Source organism: Callorhinus ursinus, unplaced genomic scaffold, assembly GCF_003265705.2.
Source record: "Callorhinus ursinus isolate GAN/ISIS: 27379988/994484 unplaced genomic scaffold, GSC_fseal_2.0 scaffold2, whole genome shotgun sequence".
In the NCBI taxonomy this organism is placed as follows: domain Eukaryota; kingdom Metazoa; phylum Chordata; class Mammalia; order Carnivora; family Otariidae; genus Callorhinus; species Callorhinus ursinus.
In genome coordinates this window covers 51,387,486-51,405,088 of record NW_027397064.1, presented here as the reverse complement: position 1 = coordinate 51,405,088, position 17,603 = coordinate 51,387,486, and the positions used below count along the sequence as shown (strand labels likewise).

Genomic DNA, 17,603 nt, shown 5'->3' with positions numbered 1-17,603 from the left:
CTTGCTCTCCATTTTTCCTCCAAGTAATTACTTCTACTTCCTGCTGCAAATCACCTGGTTATATCATTCAAACCTCACCTCTCCCTGCTCCCAAAGTGTCCTCAGCTTAAAATCTACTCAAACTCAAGGCCCACACAAAAAAGATGCCACTTCTCCCATCAAGAGGCAGACTCCATGTTTCTACCACTTCAGTTTGAGCTGGTCTTGTGACAAGCTTTGACCAAAAGACCAGAGTGGTTTCTGCTCTTGCTGACTGACGGTGCTGCTCTGGGACTGGGTGAAGGAGTCTCCCGGTAAGAATGATCCAGCCCATAGCTGGCACCAACTTCCAGATGCATGTGTGTGGGGAAGGGTTAGACTGTCCAACCCAGTTGACATGCTGGCTACCTGCAGCTGATGAGTGACCTCCTGTGAATCCAGGACAAGGACACCTAGGTGAGACCAGCTCCAATCTCTGATCCAGAGAATCGTGACTGAAATAAAGCACTGTTTTAAAAAAAAATGTCTGAAGGCTACTATCTCAAATTTTGTCTCTCCTTCTGATTTTCTCACTCAGTTTCAGCCACATCTCAGCTTTTCTGGATATGACAAACTGTTTCTCAGTTTAAGATGTTAAACATTCTCTTTGCTCCCTTTGAATCAATATTTCTCCACTCTCTTTGCTTGACTAACTCCTGTTTAGTCTTAAAAGCTTCAACTTCAATGAGATTAGAAAGTCTTTTGGAATTAATTGGAGGTGAGAAAGAAAATGGGCAGTTCAGTTAGTAGCAACAAAGTAGCAACTTTCCACACTTTGGAAAACAGTGTGGAGGTTCCTCAAAAAATTAAAAATAGAGCTACCCTATTAGATACATTAGATAGATACAACGAAACATTAGTAGTCGTGAATTCTTTGCATTTTTACTTTGTGAAGAATTTGTTGCAAAAAGTTATGAGTGGTAATGCAGAGGGTGAGAAAGACCTTAGACTTGGAATCTTTGTGTGGCCTTTTGGAAAGGCCTCCAAATCTCTCTAAGCTTCTTATCTATAATGTGAGGAGAGTCATACTTATCATGTTGGGTTGTGAAAACTAACGTCATTATTTCAGTCTTTCCATGATAACTCCTATCTCCAGTGCACCTCACATCAAGTACAAATGTGTCTCTCTTACGACAATTCAGCCCAACCTTCATAATCTGGGCCTGAACTTTCATAGTTTTAAATATTATTTGTGTCAAATGAGTGCCAAGGGAAGGATCAAAGGTCACACCCTAAGAAAGAATCCCTTCCCATTTTGAGGAAATAGGGATTCTCAAAACCCCAGAATATAATCAATCTTCCCCACCATGATCCTTGGGGGCAATTTGATTCTCCATGATGCGCACAAATGTTCCTTGACAACACAAGGAGAACAAAATGTAAAGTTAACATTTATTACTCTATCTGGTGATTTACCTGCTTCTGATTGGACAGGGTGGGTATCAGAATATCATGTATCCCTGACTGATAGGAGGGGAAAGCCTCGGAGCAAAAATGCTGGTCCATCCAGAGAGAGAACTTACAGCCTCTCTTTTCTGATTCAACTTCCACATCAAGTACACTGTCTGAGCAGTAACCTGTAAGCACAAAGTAGGCAATTTCTGCCCAACCCAACTTACATCCCTAGATGGAAGGCAGGAACACCAAGGTGACGAATCAGGTCATGCAAGAAGTAGGCCAACTTGTTCCAAATCCCAGCCTTGCCTCTTCTGGCTGTTACCTAACCTCTTCATTCCTCATTCCCATTGTATGTAATAATAGTGCCTTCCTCATAAATCTGTTGTGAGAATTTAAATAAGGTGACCTCCTTAGCACAATACCTGGCACAAGGGAAAGCCTCATTCATCCATTTAACCACAGCCATCGGGTCTAACTTTACTGTGTTTATGATACTGCAGAACATACAGAGTTGCTTACAAAGCTCCTCTAGCTCCTCCCAGCTAGAGGTATGGTTTGGTTGATGGGGTTGGGGGGGGGGGTCTAGGTCCCTTTATTTCCATGACGTCTTCCCTCTACTTCCATGGGTCAGTGGATGCCCCAGCAGAAGACAAGGTATACAAGAAGGCCCTCTTTCTCTTTCCTGACCAATTCCTAATTATAAATTTATCTGAGATAAGCAGCTCTTTTTCTGGGTATCAATCCTCCTCATTGGGTTAGATTGGTGTTCTCAAAGTGTGATTTCAAACCAGGAGCTTCCACTGAGAACTTGTTAGAAATGCAAGTTCTCAGGTTCTACTCCAGGCTTACTGAATCAGAAACTTTGGGGATGGAGCCCAGCAATCTGCCTTCTAACATACCCTCCAGGTGATTCTGATGCACGCAAAAATTTGATAACCACAGAGTTAGATTGTCAGTCATTCACACATCAATTGCTTTAATTTTTTTAATTTCAAATACCCTCAGAGAATTAGAATGGTAAATGGGATAGAATTGGTGGGGAAATACCACAGCAATAGACGCTGAGGATAATAGGTCCCAGCCTTTGACAGCAGAGGGTGAGATGAGCATCCTTAGCCACCCTACATAGAGAATAAATGTGGTCAAATTTATCTGGACTTGGGAAGTTGTATGTGGGTTGGGGAAAATAATCTCTGCACAGCCAGGTGATATCCTAGGGAAATACCAAGCTGAGATGTCTGGACTTGATCGGGGAGGCTCCTGGTTGACATAAACCAGAGTGGCATAGAAGAACTTAGGAGAACTCTGAATTCCAACAGCTGCCCTTGATCTTTTTTATCTATTTTTGGGAAACTGTGTTTTTCCTATGCTCCCACAGAACAAAGAACACTCTCCTCTTCTAGCTACTTTCTATTTTTCCTGAAGGATCTTCCCTCCTTTTCACCCAATCACATTTCACTCCAATAATAATAAACTGTAGTTTGTCCCTACATGCATTTACATTGCAATCACTTCTATTTGGAACATTGCTTTTCCTTGAATAACCTGAAACTCATCTTTAAATATTTACCACAAATATCACCTCTTCTAGGAAGACTTCCCTGACCTCTATAAAGTTAACCATTCCTTTTCTCTGTGCCACCCACCTTATATATAAATCTATCACTGTTCTTAGCCTATCACACTGTCATTCATTTAGATATCCAAACGGATACTTGAGAAAAAGAAATTGTAAAATTGATAAGGCAAGAAACAAATATTGGAGAGGTTGTGGAGAAAGGGGAACCTTCTTATATTGTTGGTGGGAATGCAAGTTGGTACAACCACTTTGGAAAACAGTGTGGAGGTTCCTCAAAAAATTAAAAATAGAGCTACCCTATGACCCAGCAATTGCACTACTGGGTATTTACCCCAAAGACACAGATGTAGTGAAAAGAAGGGCCATATGCACCCCAATGTTCATAGCAGCAATGTCTGCAATAGCCAAACTGGAGAAAGAGCCGAGATGCCCTTCAACAGACGAATGGATAAAGAAGATGTGGTCCATATATACAATGGAATATTACTCAGCCATCAGAAAGGATGAATACCCAACTTTTACATCAACATGGATGGGACTGGAGGAGATTATGCTCAGTGAAATAAGTCAAACAGAGAAAATCAATTATCGTATGGTTTCACTTATTTGTGGAACATAAGGAAGAGCATGGAGGACATTAGGAGAAGGAAGGGAAAAATGAAGGGGGGGATCAGAGGGGGAGACGAACCATGAGAGACTATGGACTCTGAGAAACAAACTGAGGGTTTTAGAAGGGGGGAGTAGGGGGATGGTTTAGCCCCGTGATGTGTATTAAAGAGGGCATGTACTGCATGAAGCACTGGGTGTTATATGCAAACAGTGAATCATGGAACACTACATCAAAAACTAATGATGTATTGTATGGTGACTAACATAATAAAATTTTTAAAAAAGAAAAAAAGAAAAAGAAATTGTTTTATTAATCTTTGAAGATATTTGATATTATTTAAAAAGCCAAATCCCCAAATTTGTGCTCATTATCATCTCTGATAATGCTACTAGAAGACTGGGTATTTTAGATGGTCACCTTTATTAAGATTTTTTAACTGAAATTTTTATTGAGATGATTAGAGATTCACAGGCAGTTGTATGAAATAATAGAAGGAGTTCCCTTGAACTCATTCCAGCTTCCACTGATTACACATTTTGTAAAATTATGGAATAATATCCCAGTCTGGATGTTGACATGGATACCATCTATTCATCTTATTCAGATTTCCCCACTTATACTTGAATTCCTTTGTGTGTTTGTGTGTATCTCCTATGTAGGTTCATGTAACCACCACCACAGGATCCCTCATGTTCACCTTTCATAATCACACCCACTTCCGTCCTGACACCTTCCCCCAACCCTAACTCCTGAGAACCACTGACTTGTTGTCTATTCCTAAAATTCTGTCATTTCAAAAATGTTGCACAATGGAATAATACAGTATGAAACCTTACGGGATTAACTTTTTTCACTCTGCATAATTCCCTAGAGATTCATCCAAGTTGTTGCATATAGCAATAGTTCGTTTCTTTTTTTTATAGAGTAGTATTCCATGTATGGATTATCACAGTTTAACATTTCACCCTCAAAAGATATCCACATCAAATCCTGGGAACCTGGGAACATTTATTTGGAGAAAGGATCTTTGCCAAAGAAAAGGATTTTGAGATGACGAGAACACCTTGAGTTATCCGGGGGTTCCTAAATTCAAAAGTGAGTGTCCTTATAAGAGAAGTAGGGGGAGATCTGAAATAGTCCAAAGAGGAGAGGACACAGACACACAGAGGGGAAGAAGATGTGAAAACAGAGGCAGAGATTGGAGTGATGTAGCCACAAGCCCCAAATTGCCAGGGCAGTCACTAGGAAGTGGAAGATATAAGGAATGGATTCTCTCTAGTGCCCCTGGAGGTTAATGCAGCCCTGCCAAAGTTGACTTTTGTTTTTTTAATTTATTTTTAAATTTTTAAAACTTTTAATTCCACTATAGTTAACATACAGTGTTTTATTAGTTTCAGGTGTATAATACAGTGATTCAACAATTTAGAGCCCAGAACTTTGAGAGAATAAATTTCTACTGTTTTAGACCACCAAGTTAGTGGTAATTTGTTACAGAAGCCTCAGGAAACTAATACAGAGTTGTTTATAGGTTTGGCTATTACCATTAATGCTACTCTAAGCATTCATATACAGGTTGTTGTGGGAACAATTTTTTTATTTCTCTGGAATAAATTTCCAAGAGCACAATTACTGGGTTGAACGATAAATGTAGGTTTAGTTTTAGAAGAAACTTCCCAACTATTTTCTAGAGTGGCTATACGATTTTACATTCCCATTAGTGATGTATGAGTGATCCATTTACTCCCCATCCTTGCTAACATTTGGTGTTGTCACTATTTCTTGCTTTAGCCATTCTGACAGATATATATTAAAATCTCATTGTGATTTTTTTCATTTCACTGATGACTAATGATGTTGAACACCTTTTCATGCACTTGTCATCTGTATATCCTTTTCAGTGAAATTTGTCTTCCTGTCTTTTACCTATTTCACATTGGATTTTTTTTTAACTGTTGAGTTTTGAGAGCTCTTTATATATTCTAGATACTAGTCCTATGTTAAATATGTGGTTTACAAATATTCTCTACCATCTGTAACATATATTTTCAACCTCTTCACATGGTAGTTTGCAAAGCAAAAGTTTTTAATTTTGCATGAAGTCCAATTTATCAATTTTTCTCTTATGGATCATGTTTTTGGTGTTAAGTCAAAACTCTTTGCTCAGCCTTAGATCCCAGAGATTTTCTATTTTTTTTTCTAAAAGTTTTATACTTTTATGTATTACATGTAAATCTATGACACACTGGTTTAATTTTTGTGTATGGCATAAATTTAGGTGAAAGTTCTTTTTTTTTTTTCGTTTTTACCTATAGATGTCCAGTTGCACCAGCAACATTTATTGAAAAGACTATCTTTCCTACATTGAAAGGCTTTTGTACCTTCATCAAAAATCAATTGAGCATAAGTGTGTAGATCCATTTCTGGGTTTTGTAGTTTTTTCCATTGATCTATGTGCCTATATCCCTGTTAAAATAATAGTCTTGATAATTTTAGCTATATAGTAAGCCTAAATATTGGGTAGAAATTTTTCCTGCTTTATTCTTCTTTGTCAAGATTACTTTAGCTATTCTAGAGCCTGCATTTTTCAATATAAGTTTCAAATAAGCTTGTCTATATCTCCAAAAGCCTTGCTGGGGTTTTAATAGGAATTGCATAAAACCTATGGGCTAATTTAGAACTCACATCTTAGCTATGCTGAGTTTTCCAAGTCATGAATATGGTATGGCTCTCCATTTTTTTAGGCCTTGATTTATTTTCTCAATATTTTGTAACTTTCAACATACACATCCTGCATATTTTTAACTGCGTATCTAAGTATTTTGTTTTATTAGATGTGATTTTAAATTATACTGTTTTTAAATTGTAGTTTCCACATGTTTATTTTTAGTATATAAATATGCAACTGATTTTTCTGTGTTGACTCTTTATTCTGAAATCCTGCTAAACTCACTTATTAGTTTTAGGAATTCTTTCAAAAATTCTTCGGGATTGATAACAGATCATGTCATCTGTGAAGTGAGATAGTCTTATTTCTTCCTTTCCAATTTGTAAGCCTTTTATTTATTTATTCCTGCCTTATTATGGCGACTAGGATTCCCAGTACTATGTTGAATAAAAGAGATGAGAATGGACACCCTTCTCTTGCTCTTTTTAAATTTTTTAGTTTTCTTAATTTTTAAATTTTAATTCCAGTATAGTTAACACAGTGTTGTATTAGTTTCAGGTGTACAGTATACTGATTCAACAATTCTACACGTTGCTCAGTGCTCATCAAGATAAGTGTACTCTTTAATTCCCATCAACCTATTTCACCCATCCCTTTGCCCACCTCACCTCTGGTAACCATCAATTTGTTCTCTATAGCTAAGAACTGTTTCTTGGTTTGTGTCTCTCTTTTTCCTTTGTTCATTTGTTTTGTTTCTTAAATTCCACGTATGAATGAAATTATATGGTACTTGTCTTTCTCTGACTTATTTTACTTAGCATTATTCTCTCTAGTTCCTTCCATGTTGTTGCAAATGGCAAGATTTCATCCTTTTTATGGCTGAATAATATTCCATTGTATATATACACCATATCTTCTTAGGCATTCATCTATCAATGGACAATTGGGCTGTTTCCATAAGATGGCTATAGTAAATAAATATAGGGGTTCATATAACCTTTTAAATTAGTGTTTTTATATTCTTTGGTTAAATACATAGTAGTGAGATTACTGGATCATAGGGTAGTTCTACTTTTAACTTTTTGAGAAACAGTAGGGAGATACTGTTTTCCACAGTGGCTGCACCAGTTTGCATCCCAACAGTTCAAGAGGGTTCTTTTTTTCTCCATATCCTCACAAACATTTGTGGTTTCTTGTGTTTTTGATTTTAGCCACTGTGACAGGTACAGGGTGACAGCTCATTGTAGTTTTCCCTGATGATGAGTGATGTTGGGCATCTTTTCATGTGTCTGTTGGCCATCTGCATGACTTCTTTGGAAAAATGTCTGTTCATGTCTTCTACCCATTTTTTTAATTGGGTTGTTTGGGTGTTGAGTTATATATGTTTTTTATATATTTTGGACACTAACCCTATGTCAGAGATGTCAGTTGCAAATATCTTCTCCCATTCAGTGTGTTGTCTTTTATTTTTGTTGACTGCTTCCTCCACTGTGCAGAAGCTTTTTATTTTGATGTATTCCCAATAATTTATTTTTGCTTTTATTTCCCTTGCCTCAGGAGACATATCTAAAAAAATGTTGCTATGGCTGATGTCAGAGACATTAATCCCTGTGCTCTCTTCTAGGATTTTTATGGCTTCAGGTCTCAATTTACATCTTTAATTCATCTTAAGTTTATTTTTGTATATGGTCTAAGAAAGTGGTCCAGTTTCATTCTTTTGCATGGTGCTGTCCAGTTTTCCCAACACTATTTGTTGAAGATCTTTTTCCCATTGCATATTTTTGCCTTTTTTGTGGAAGACTAATTGATCACATAATCATGGGTTTGTTTCTGGACTTTCTGTCCTGTTCCACTGGTCTATGTGTCTGTTTTTGTGCCAGTACAATACTGTTTTGATCATTACATCTTTGCAATGTAATTTGAAATCTGGAATTGTGATACCTCCACCTTTTTTTTTTCTTTTTCAAGATTGTCTTGGCTATTTGAGGTCTTCTGTGGTTCCATACAAATTTTAGGATTATTTGTTCTAGTTCTGTGAAAAATGCTATCGGTATTTTGATAGGGATTGCATTAAATCTGTAGATTGCTTTGGAGAGTATGGACATTTTAACAATATTTGTTCTTCCTATCCACGAGCATGTAGTATCTTTCCATTTGCTTGTGTTGTCTTGCATTTCTTTCATCAGTGTTTTCAGAGTAAAGGCCTTTCACCTACTTGGTTAAGTTTATTTCTAGATATTTTATTATTTTTTGTGCCGTTGTAAATGGAACTGCTTTCTTAATTTCTTTCTGTTGCTTCATTATTAGTGTATAGAAATGTAAGGTATTTCTGTACATTGATTTTGTATTCTGCGAATTTCCTGAATTCATTTATTAGTTCTAGTAGTTTTTTGGTGGAGTCTTCAGGGTTTTCTATATAGAGTACCATGTCATCTGCAAATAATGAAAATTTTTACTTTTTCCTTACAAATTTGGATACATTTATTTCTTTTGCTTGTCTGATTGCTGTGCTAGGACTTCCAGTACCATGTTGAATAAAAGTGGTAAGAGTAGATATCTTTGTCTTGTTCCTGATCTTAGGAAGAAAGGTCTCAGTTTTTCCCAGCTGAGTATGATATTAGGCAAGGGTTTTTCATATATGGCCTTTATTTAAAAAAAAAAAGATTTTATTTCTTTATTTGAGAGAGAACGAGCAGGGGGGAGGGGCAGAGGGAGAGGATAAAGCAGACTCCCTGCTGAGCCAGGAGCCCTGACACAGAGCTCCATCCCAGGACCCTGAGATTATGACCGAGCCAAAGGCAGATGCTAAACCAACCGAGCAACTCAGGTGTCCTCATATATGGCCTTTATTATGTCGAGGTATGTTCCCTCTAAACCTACATTGTTGAGGGTTTTATTAGTGTATAGAAATGTAAGGTATTATTATGAATGGATATTGTACATTGTGAAATGCTTTTTATGCATCTATTAAAATGATCTTATGGTTTTTATCCTTTCTTTCATTGATGTGATGTATCATATTGATTGATTTCTGAATATTGAACCACTCTTGCAACCCAGGAATAAATCCCACCTGATCATGGTGAATGATTTTTTTGATATATTATTGGATTTGGTTTGCTAAAATTTTGTTGAGGATTTTGCATCTATGTTCATCAGGGATATTGGCCTGCAGGCCGTTTTTGTAGTATTTTTATTTGGTTTTGGTATCAGGGCAATGCATGTCTTGTAGAATGAATTTGGAAGCTTTCCTTCCTCTTCTATTTTTTGGAATATTTTGAGAAAAAACAGGTATTAACTCTTCTATAAATGTTGAGTAGAATCCACCTGTGAAGCCATCTGGTCCTGGACCTTTGCTTGTTGGGTGTTTTTTATTTCAACTTCATTGCTGGTAATTGGTCTGTTCAAATTTTCTATTTCTTTCTGATTCAATTTTGGGAGGTTATATGTTTCCAGGAATTCATCCATTTCTTCCAGATTGTCCACCCTTATTTTGCTCTTGATCTTAGGGTAAAGCATATACAGTCTTTCACCTTTAGTATGATGTTAGTTATAGGCTTTTTGTAGTGCTCTTTATTCAGTTGTAATTTCTCTCTGTTTCTAACTTGCTGAGAGTTTTTATCATAAATGAATGTTGAATTTTTTCAAATTCTTTTACTTCACCAATTGATATGATCATAAAATTATTTTTCTTCTTCAGCTGTTGATATGTTTTATATTATTGATTTGCAAATATTGAACCAGTTTTACAAACCTGGACTAAATCCAATTTGGTCATGGTGTAAAATTCTCTTTACACATTACTGGATTCAGTTTGTTTATATTTTATTGAGAAATTTTAAGTCTAAGTTCATGAGAGATTAGTTTGTAGCTTTCTTTTTATATATTGTCTTTGTCTGATTTTGGTAGCAGAGTAATGATAACCTCATAAAATAAGTTGGGGAGTGTTTCCTCCACTTCTATTTTCTGGGAGAAATGTATAAAATTGGTGTTTTTTAAATGCTTGGCACAATTCTCTAGTAAAACCCTGTGGATCTAGAAATTTCTTTTTGGGGAGCTTTATTATGCATTCTTCTCAGTTATCAAATTTCTGAATATAAGTTTATAGTATTTGCTTATTATATTTTTAATTGTGGTAAGTTCTGTAGTGATATCACCTATATCATTTTTGTCTTCTTTCTTTTTAATCTTTGTCAGTCTTGCTAGAGTCTTACAAATTTCATTGATATTTTCCCCAAAGAACCAGCTTTTTGTTTCATTGATTTTTCTCTATTGTTTTCCTATTTTCAACACCAGATATTTCTGCCCTTGAACTTTATTATTTTCTTCCTTCTGCTTGGTTTGGGTTTATTTTTTCTCTTCTAGCTTCTTAATGCAGACTTATTTATTGGAGACTTTTTCTTATTTCAAACATAAGCATTTGGTGACATAAATTTTCTTCTCTACTGTTTTAGTTACATCCCACCTATTTTGATATGCTGTTTTCTATTTTCATCTATTTCGATGTATTTTTTCTTTCCTTTGAGCTTTATTCTTTGATTCATAGGTTATATAAGAGATATGTTATTTTCCTGTTGGTTTTCTATTGTTTTCTGGTTTAATCTCATTATGATCAGAGACATACTATAATCATATTGTGTATGATTACAATTCCTTTAAATGTGTTAAGGTATCTCTTATGGCCTGGAATATGGCCTCTCAGTGAATGTTCCATGGGCATTTGAAAAAAAAATATATGTTCTACTGCTGTTGGGTGGAGTTCTAAATAAATTAGTTAAATCCTGTTGGCTTATTATATTGTTTAGATCTTCTATATCCTTGATGAGTTTTTGGTCTAGGAATTCTATCAGTTGCTGAGAGAGAATTACTGAAGTCCTCAACTGTAATTGATACATGACCATTTAGAATCATTATGTATTCCATCTTCCTGGTGGATTGGACTTTTTATCATAGCACAATGTCTTTGTCTCTAATAATATTCTTTGTTCTGAAGTCTGTCTTATCAAATATTAATATAGATACTCATGCCTTTTTTATTTTTATGACTGTATGCAAGGCATATTCTTTTCCATCCTTTTACTTTCAACCTATATATATATAGTTGACTGTGCAGTGAGTTTCTTGTTGGCAGTATTTAACTGGGTCATTTTTTGAATCTGCTCTGAAAATCTCTGTCTTTTGATTGTTGTATTTGGACCATTTACATGTAAGGTAATCATTAATATGTTATTACTTAACTGCCGTTTTATTATTTGTTTTCTATTTGTTTCCTCTCATTCTCATTTCTATTTATCTTTTCTTATTCTGTGAGTTACTTGAAAATTTTAGTAGTACTCCATCTTGATTTATCTATATTATTTTTGATTGTATCTCTTTGTAAAGTTTTCAGAGTAGTTGCTATGGGTATTACAATACACATACTTATCACAATCTCCTGGCACCACCATTTAAATACTTCAAATGAAGTACTGATACCTTACTACCATTTGGGTCCCTTGAAGTTCCCCACTTTTAAATATCATTGTCTTGAGTATCAGATGGTTATAATTTTTGTTTCAATCATCAAATATGATTTATAAAACTTAAGAGGAAAATGACAGTGTAAGAATTCATTTTATGTGTCAAACCTTGCCTGGGCCATGGGGTGCCATGGGGTGCCCAGATATTTGGTTATTCTGAATTCTGTCTGGGTGTTTCTGTGTTTTGAATGAATTTTAAATTTAAATCTATAGACTGAGTAAAGCATATTGCTCTCCCTGATGTGGGTGGGCCTCATCTAGTCAGTTGCAGGCATGACTAGAACAAGAGTCCTTCTGTTCTTCCAGAAGCTGAGATTTAAAGGTTTTGAATTCTAAATTTAGTTTAAAGAACTGCCAGTGGTTAGAGGTCAGTCACTTCTTATTCAGAGAAATGGCTTAAGTCTCAACCACCATGCTGTGGACCCCACTCCCACCCTTACCAACCCTGACTCTATAATAAGGCTGACAGAGAAGAAGGAAAGTTACCTCTGAAACTGACAGTTCTTGGGAAGTTTATCTCTACTACCACAACTTTTCTCCTTTGTGGGGAAGATGGGATACCATTTTTCTCTGTGTATAAGTCTGCTAGGGCTGCTGAAACAAAAGCACCACAAACTGGGTAAAGATATATCAGTCACAGTTCTGGAGGCTGGCAGTCCAAGATCAAAGTGTGGCATGGTTGGTTCCCTCTGGGGACTCTGAGGGAAGGACTGGTTCCAAATCTCTCTCCTTGGTTTGTAAATGGCTGTCTTCTTCCTGTGTGTCTACCTCATCTTTTCTTTTTGTGTGTCTGTATGTCTAAATTTCCCCTTTTTATAAGGCTATCAGGCATATTGAATTAGGGTTAACCTAACTCTAATGACTTCATTTTAACTTAATTTACTTTGCAAAGGCTCTATCTACAAATAGGGTTACATTCTGAAGTACTGAGGATTAGGACTCCAACATATCCCCTTCTGCGGGGAGGGGGGGCGGGGGGGGGCACAATTCAGCCCATAACACTCCATAAAGCCAAGCAATGGGCAAAAAGGGGAGATTGGCATTTTTTTCCTTGATTAAGTACCACTTTGTCAGTGGACTTCCCAGTCTCCCCTGTGCTGCCTGAGCAGGAAGAGAAATGTGGAGGAGATCCTCACACCCCACTCCACTTCTACCTGCCTGTGCCCCAGCAGCTCCAGGTTTTGGAGAGGAATGTTAGTTGTCAGATGTATTCTGTGCATTCCCTCAAGCCCTAGAGTTGATAAATACATAGATAAGAATAGACACAATCTTGCCAGGACTGCCACAATGTGGGAGAAAGAAGCATACACAATTGAGGAAAGGTCTTTTGCTACAAAGTGGGGGTAAATTGAGATACAACTAAATCTCAGGGACTCCCAATGCCTGAGGGACATTTTGGTGGAGTTCTTCATCCACAGGCTCTGCCAGGAGCACTTGTGACCCAGAGACCACCAGAATAGGAATCTCCTATCAAGAATAGCATTGCAACCTTGCCTAGGCTGTAAGATAAGGCCACTTCCACCCCTCCATCCCTCCATGGGCAGAAGGGCAGGCTGAAGCAGGGGAAGCTGAGAGCTAACTGCATCCCATCCTCTACTCTCAACTCCAGGGTCTACCTAGCCAAATCTTAATTTGGCTCTGACATGGATGTTTTTATAAATAGAGCTGAGTCATTTAAATCAAAGTCCCTCTGAATATACAAAAGTGAGAAGTTATGGGCTGAGAAAGTGTTAAGGGAACTGCTACCCAGCAGGAAACAGACGTTTGATAGATCAAAACTGAAGAAAGTGACTGGAAAAAATAAAACCATGTCAGTCTTGCTTCTCGGTGAGTTGAGACAACAGTAGATAAGTGCACATGTACACATAGCACTAAGGTATATCCCACCTTACTTCCTACTGTTTCAATTAGCATGATATCATGGACAGATTCCCATGTCATTAGGTATTCTTCAGAAATTCAATTTTTAATGACTCTAGTTTCTATCATTCATCTTATAAATGTACTTTAAGGTATTCAACCTTTCTCCTATTGGACATTTAGGATACACTTAATATTTTGGAATTATAAATCATTTCATGATCATCTCTGTACATACATCTATGTCTAAGAGAAAAAGAAACTGTTATACCCACTATTTTTTTCAAACAGGAGAATTCATGTTAACCACTTTCAGAGATTAAGTGACTTGCTTTCATCATATGCTAAACCCATCTTTTGACAATGGATAATTGACTATACTATCAGTGTATGAAAGTTGTCCGTTATACCTAATGTAAAACTTGAAAAGCTGACTCATTTTGTACCCATTTTTCCTATATATTAATATTGCCTTATACTAGATGATGAGCTATATTTTACTTGTAGAATATATCCATAATATTCTGTGTATGTCTTAGCTAAATTTATGTCATCTAATTTCATTAGCATGGAGAAACTCATGAGTTGGAGCTTTACATGTCTATTTTCAAAACCCATCAAAGTGAGATAGTTCACCATGATAGCAACAATTTGTGACCACAAATATATTATAGCACACAGGTCTGAATTTAACCTGAGTGTTACTGCATGGCAGAAAATAGCAGCAAAGTAGTGACAAAGAATAATGGCTTCACTATTAACTAATTAAATATGGTTGGAATTCTAGATCTGCCATTTCCATGCAATATAACCCAGACAAATTATTTTCTCTCTCTGTGCTCCATTCCTAGTCTGTAAATTAGGGATAATCATAGTTCCTACCTCAGGGTTGATGAAGGATTAAAGGAGAAAATTCCCAGAAAGGACCAGAAAATGGCCCATAAAATATGATCAGTTAATGTTAGCCACTAATCTCACTAATTAGAAGTCACAAGTTAACCTCCATCTAGACATACATATTTAGGCTCTGACAGATACAATTCACACCTTTACTCAAGACTATTTGCTCTCTGATTCAGATATAAAACAATAAATCAGTTTTTAACCTGACACCAATTCTATCTTACTATGTATATACAGATACATTAATGCATCTGTGAATATTTACATTATCATCATAATAAATAAAGACAAAATGGAGAAGTAATTTTTCACTCTTATAATAAATGTGTATCTTATAACCTCGAAGTTCCTTTAAGTTCTTCCACAGCATGCTAAGTAACTATCGACTGGGGAGAACAGTTTAATGAAATTAAATCACACATTGAGTTAAAAGCAGTTAGTTTTAGCTTGAAATACAAGAATTATTTCTTTACAGCACACACACAATTTTCACTAGAGCTTAATATGGGTCATGGCATAACTTCACAAAATCAAAAACCATGTACCAGCCCCAAGTAAAATTTCAACAAATGGCTTCTCTGCAGCCTCGCGCTCCACAGTGAAGCCTCGTTCCCAGGGTCGGCTAGAGTGGAATTTGGAGCTCTTCCACCACATTCAGAAGGAGGCTTCTCTTGACCTCTGACGTAAACCTGAGTAGGCCACCCCCTATTTGTAGAAATTTTCACCCCGATCACAGTAAATTTCACATCTTCTTTAGTTGTGTCCTAGTGGAGATACCCAATGACCAGCAATGGGGAGGAGGAAGGGCTGCCCAAGGATAAGATAAAGAATTGGAAAGACTATTTCTCAGATTCAGGGCAGATGCAGGCTATGTGACAATTTCTAAGCTTCTGCTTCTACCCACCCACAGGACAGGGTGAGAGGCAAGAGAGGAGGCAAGAAGGATCTTGCACCGGGGCCAGAGCTCAGAGGTAAGCCTTGCTGGTTTTGGCAATGCCCGCTCCTATTGTTAGAACACCACTGGCACACGCTGCCAACTCCCTAAAAGAATATAACATGTCTACTGCTCAGGATTAATGCTCCCTTCCTGCATCACGGGATGTTATAAATAAAGCTGTTGCTTTTTATATACTATCAAGTAGTACACTACCCTATAGCAAGCAGATGAAGAAAACCCAAGAGAGCCTAATTTTGCAGAGAGGGAGAACAAAAAACTGACATCACTGATCTATTTTAAATACACTTCAAAATATATTAGGAAATGTTCACACCCTATGGGGAGAGAGGACCAAGTCTACGATGCAATACACGACATTGTGTGTGTGTGTGTATAATGTTTGATTCTAATATACTATATATGAATTTCTTATACAGGCACACACACATACCCAGAATTAACCAACAGCTCTTGGAATTAACTGTAGGGAAAAGAATACATATTAGTGTGCTGGTAGCTCTACGGTGAAAGATACCTTGTTCTAAAGCCTTCCTTTTCTAGAACAGCGGCATTTCTCCCAGCAGCTCATGGGAGCCCTGGGCGCTCGCACCTACCTGCGCTGGTGTTGGTGCTGGGGCTGGCCAGCAGCTGCCCCGAGCCCTGAGCTGGCGGTGGGGGCTGCCCATCACTCAGCTGCTTGACTCGTTTGCGATGGGATTTGCCATTGTAATGGACTTGGGCCTGGGCTGCGGAGTTTAGCTGGATGTTGCACACCTCACAGAAGGAGAAAAGAATTTTCTTTTTCTCTTTACTCAACTGGTCCTCAGGCCTGTCATTCTTTATCCCCTTTTCTTCAAAGCCCCGTAGAAAAGTTGCCATATTCATAATACCATCTTCAGGGTAATTGTTAGGGCTTAATGAGTACTTCATACCTGAAAAAAAAAAAGTACAGGTGCTTGTGAAATATATGCTTTCTGATTTTCTAGTATGATTACAAACTATTTTCATGATTTAGGATAAGCTAAAAGCCTTCTAGCTACTCAGTGGACGTTCTTTGAAAAACTTATCAAAACTACCTGAGCAAATATGGTCTTTGAACATGTTTCCTCTGTCTGAAGTTCTTCCTCCTTATCCCTGCCCCACCCTCCCTCCACCTCCCGATTCTTTTGCCCTTTCTATCTCCCGCCCACCCTTTAGATCTTACCTGGAGTACTACCCTCTCCAGGCAACCCGTCTGACCTGGAGCCAAGGCGGACCCCTGGTTACATGCTCCCATAGTGCTATATGACCCCCCTTCAGAGCATCCATCACCGTATGCATGTCATATGGATTTGCGCAATTTGGCTAATGTGTTTCTCTGATAGAGTATGAGCTCTAAGAGGGCAGTAACCTCATTTCTGGATGTCCCTTAGGCCTAGAATTGTACTGTTTACATAATAGGCATTTAAATACCTATTGAAGGAAAGAATAAATGTTATGAACCCAGAATTGTGAAAAAGGGTATACACACAAAGGTTTATATAATACATGCACACCTGCCAATAGACCTATGCCCTAAACCAGGGAGGAGGTGAATTAACAAAGATTAAAACACAGTATGTCTGCAACTTACATTAAGTTGTGTTCCAGAAGCCCCTTTATAAGTCAGCCAATGGGAATTTGAACATATTTTCTTATACTTGTAGTGAAACAAACTGTATTTAGGTTTCCAGATTAGCCCATAAATATCAATTTAATTTTTGATGAGGTTGAAATGCAGAACATCTGAAATAAAAAATAAAAGAAATACAGTAAATGGTAAACTAGGAATTAAAAAGTGGAAAAAGAGTAGAGCAGACTAAGATATAATTTTTGTTTATTTTTAAGTGCTGATTTTTCCTTCACTTAGTTAGATAAGGGCATAGTGATTGATTATAACTTCAGGGAAGATTTTAAAGGAGATTTTGAGTGAAGGAGAGGGCCTTGGCTTTTTATTTTATCAGTTCCACTTTAACATATGTAACTTTTAGACTTTATTTAATACCACTATTACCAGCACTTTTTTAAATAATTTTTTATTGTTATGTTAATCACCATACATCATTAGTTTTTGATGTAGTCTTCCATGATTCATT

At 37.0% G+C, this 17,603-nt stretch overlaps 1 protein-coding gene across 7 annotated transcripts in view; it reads right to left on the bottom strand.

Moving 5' to 3' along the window:
• ZNF385B (zinc finger protein 385B) overlaps positions 1 to 17,603 on the bottom strand; it is a 393,631-nt gene that overhangs the window by 287,249 nt on the left and 88,779 nt on the right. For 6 of the 7 annotated variants that reach the window (XM_025887583.2, XM_073881836.1, XM_073881835.1 and 3 more), the window contains 2 exons: positions 17,102 to 17,253; positions 16,104 to 16,421 (listed from right to left, as the gene is read on the bottom strand). The exons of the other annotated variant lie outside the window; for it this stretch is intronic. In XM_025887583.2, coding sequence (XP_025743368.1) covers positions 16,104 to 16,419 — 316 coding nt within the window. In that variant the 5' untranslated portion in view covers positions 16,420 to 16,421; positions 17,102 to 17,253. The remainder of the gene's footprint in view (positions 1 to 16,103; positions 16,422 to 17,101; positions 17,254 to 17,603) is intronic. 7 annotated transcript variants of the gene reach the window in all.